Source organism: Dipodomys ordii, unplaced genomic scaffold (assembly GCF_000151885.1).
Source record: "Dipodomys ordii isolate 6190 unplaced genomic scaffold, Dord_2.0 Scaffold77, whole genome shotgun sequence".
NCBI classification, from domain to species: Eukaryota; Metazoa; Chordata; class Mammalia; order Rodentia; family Heteromyidae; genus Dipodomys; species Dipodomys ordii.
The window spans coordinates 798,246-801,821 of record NW_012267293.1 but is presented as its reverse complement, the minus strand read 5'-3'; the positions used below and the strand labels follow the sequence as shown (position 1 = coordinate 801,821).

Below are 3,576 nucleotides of genomic sequence, written 5' to 3'. Positions count from 1 at the left end.
GGCCGTGGTGTGTGCTGGGGTGTGGGTGTGCTGGGGTGTGGTGTGTGCTGGGGTGTGGTGTGTGCTGGGGTGTGGGTGTGTGCTGGGGTGTGGGTGTGTGCTGGGGTGTGGGTGTGCTGGGGTGTGGGTGTGCTGGGGTGTGGTGTGTGCTGGGGTGTGGTGTGTGCTGGGCCGTGGTGTGTGCTGGGGTGTGGGTGTGCTGGGGTGTGGGTGTGCTGGGGTGTGGGTGTGCTGGGCCGTGGTGTGTGCTGGGGTGTGGGTGTGCTGGGGTGTGGTGTGTGCTGGGCCGTGGTGTGTGCTGGGGTGTGGGTGTGCTGGGGTGTGGGTGTGCTGGGCCGTGGTGTGTGCTGGGGTGTGGGTGTGCTGGGGTGTGGTGTGTGCTGGGCTGTGGTGTGTGCTGGGGTGTGGGTGTGCTGGGGTTTGGGTGTGCTGGGCCGTGGTGGTTGCTAGGCTGTGGTGTGCGCTGGGCCGTGGTGTTTGCTGGGCTGTGGTGTGTGCTGGGGTGTGGGTGTGCTGGGGTGTGTGTGTGCTGGGCTGTGGGTGTGCTGGGGTGTGGGTGTGCTCGGGGGTGGGTGTGCTCGGGGGTGGGTGTGCTGGGGTCGGGCCGGGAGGGGGAGTCGGCTGTCACATCCCACGGGATTCTCCTGGTGTGACACAGGAATAAAGCTCTGGTGCCCCTGGGTGTCACACACGGCTGGTGACACGGGTGCGAGGCTCCAGGCACACTGCGGGCATGCCCGCCACGGTGCTGGGTGCGAGGCTCAGCCGTTTCCCCCTGGGGAGTTAGATTTGTTGGCCTGACACAGAGCTGAGGTGTAATTAGGAACATGTGCCGAGGGCGTGAGGTCAGGGCCAGGAGCCAGCATGGTGACGCGGCCCGTGGCAGGGGCCGCGGCTGGGTGGATGGCAGCTCAGGTTGTCCTTTGGCTCTGTTTGGTGAGAGTCGGCCCTGCGGTTTCTCGTGAGTGGGCTGCTCTGGGGGATAGCACCACTGTAGACTCGCTGGCCAGCCATGCGGTCCCACCGGTCACCCGGCCTGGGGCAGTGCCAGGGAGTCCTGAGCCCTCACCCTGGGAGCGTGAGGAGGGGCGGGGCTGCACGAGACCCCTCCCTGTGGTCATTGAGGGGCTCCGCGGAGGCAGACCGTCCCTGGCTCTGGACACCCTTCCCCTCTCCCTGAGTCTGCCACAGGCCAGTGGAAAGGCTGGGCCTCCCATTCTTGGGGCCTCAAGTTTCCAGGCTGTATGGTGGAGGCCGAGCCCTGTGGGGATGGCCAGCCTGGTGCTACACGTGGCTCCATCCCTTCTGTACCTGAGGAGCGAGTGTGGATGTGGCCTTTGATAGCATGTGCAGACGCGGCTCTCAGAGCCGCCAGGTGACCGCAGGCCTCCAGTCTGCTTGCACATGGCAGCGTGGCCACACCAGGTGACCACAGGTCTGTAATTGGCTTGCACGTGGCAGCGTGGCCACATCAGCCTGTTCTTTCTCCACAGGTCCAGTGCCACAGCTACACAGGGTATTGCTGGTGTGTCACACCCAACGGAAGGCCCATCAGCGGCACCGCTGTGGCCCACAAGACGCCCAGATGCCCGGGTAGGTCTCCTCTGCCTCTGCCCCCACGCAGACGCGTGTGCTTGTCCTCTCGCAGTGGTCTTGTGGGTGTCCGTTCCGTTCTGGAGGACGGTGGACGGCGGGTGGTGGTGAGTAGGGACCGGGTCACTGGACGAAGCATCACATGTACTATTTGAGGTTGATTTTAAGGGAGAAAACACAGATCTAGGTGGCTCACAAGGGGAAGACACCTCATCTGAACTGTGGAAGGTTACAATGATTTGGCGATCTTCATTTTAAGATATAACCACAGAGGCTGAGGTTACCAGTGGACGTGACACGTTTCCTTTGGCCAGAGTGTAAAAATGTTAATTTTGTATAAACATCGGAAGAACACGGGGACTGTGCTTCCCAGGCCAGTTTCTATGTGGCTTGTTGGAGTTGTCTTATTACTCATAGGACCCCTTGGTGTACCAAAAAAAAAAAAAAAAAAGTGAATTAGGCAGGATAGTAATCTATGAAATGGTGTCTCCCTTAATATTTTGCTAAAAGGGCTACATGTGATTCTGCTATTATTAAATTTTTTAATTAGACATTAATATGATAATTGCTCCCATACTAATGGGATTTCCTAGTGATAATTCCATAGATACATACAGTATATCTTAGACAAGTTTACCTCCAGCGCATCTCCCCCCCCCTTTGCAAACAATGGTGGGTCTTATTATTTCAATTCATACGTACATATATACGTGTGTGTGTCATGCTTTGATCTCCTTCATCATTAGTACCCTTCTTCCCCTCCTGCTAATCCCCAATTCTCCTGACATTCATGTCAAATCTAATTCTTCATCTTCATCATCTTCCTCCTCCTCCTGGTAGGTCTAAATTCATAAATGAATGAACGTTTTTGATGCTTGGCTTTGGACCTTGGCTTCCTCCCTCCCTCAGCCGGGGCGCTCCGGTTCCACCCACGGCTCGGGGTGGACGGCTCCCCCCACCCACGGCTCGGGGTGGACGGCTCCCCCCACCCACGGCTCGGGGTGGACGCTCCCCGGGCAGCCTGTCAGCCCTTCCGGGGAGACAGTGATCTGACCCACAAAAGCCCTACGTGGATAGCACAAAACTGACAAAAACAAAGGGCAACACATTTTCCCGAACTTTCCCTGCAAGTGCTGAAGCGTCTGCGGTGAGAACTTGCTGCTTCTCTGCAAGTTGCTCCTTTCGCAGTGGACTGCCCGTCCTCGTAAGCATGTGTGCTGTGCGATGAGGAAGTGAAATGTACTGACTGTCAAAACGACTTGGTTGTTCAAGACCTAAAAAAAGCTGTTTCTTTTAACTGAACTAACACTGATACCTGATAGTTGTTTTGTGAACTTGTGACAGAAAGAAAGGAAAGCGCGCGGTGCTGAGCTGCCTGCTGAGAGGTCCTTTCTCCCCCAATTCCACGTCCCCTGCGGAGCAGAACGGCCGTGGGGAGGACAGCTCACTCTCTCTTAGGGACACTAGGGAAAGTGTCTTCCGTGCAAGAAGCTTTCTAAGAAAATTGTGTGCAGAATCAGTGAGATCTGCGCCGTGTCCGGATTCTGCCTTGCTTCCAGAACCACCCACTGGCCTTTCCGCTCCCAGTGATTTTCCTCATAAACACTGCGCTTCATTGTTTGCACTGATTATCTAGGGCCAAGGAATGGATTAGGGAAAAGAGTATTCTGTCTGTTTGTGTAAACGTCTAGCCTCAGCTGGGCTCTGCGGTTCACGCCTGGAATCCCAGCTACTCTGGAGCGCAGGCCCCACTTGTCTTCTGCAAACATCAGGAAGCACACCGTGTGGGTGCGTCCTCTCCCTCCGCTCACCAGCTGCCTGCTGGCCATAGGAAAGCCGCAGGAGTGGTTTTCACCAGAGTTCTTAAGGAGGGTCGACTTCAGATTCAATCTCCCTTGTGTTTCCTGGAGGCCTTTCATGCTGGAGAGCAGGAGAGCAGGGGAGCAGGAGAGGAGGAGAGGAGATGGGCAGGGGGGCAGGGGG

General features: G+C 56.9%; 1 protein-coding gene across 1 annotated transcript in view; it reads left to right on the top strand.

Annotated features, from left to right (window-relative positions):
* The window catches only part of Smoc2 (SPARC related modular calcium binding 2), a 65,942-nt gene that overhangs the window by 14,223 nt on the left and 48,143 nt on the right, over positions 1–3,576 (top strand). The window contains exon 6 of the mRNA XM_013024511.1: positions 1,494–1,593. Coding sequence (XP_012879965.1) covers positions 1,494–1,593 — 100 coding nt within the window. The remainder of the gene's footprint in view (positions 1–1,493; positions 1,594–3,576) is intronic.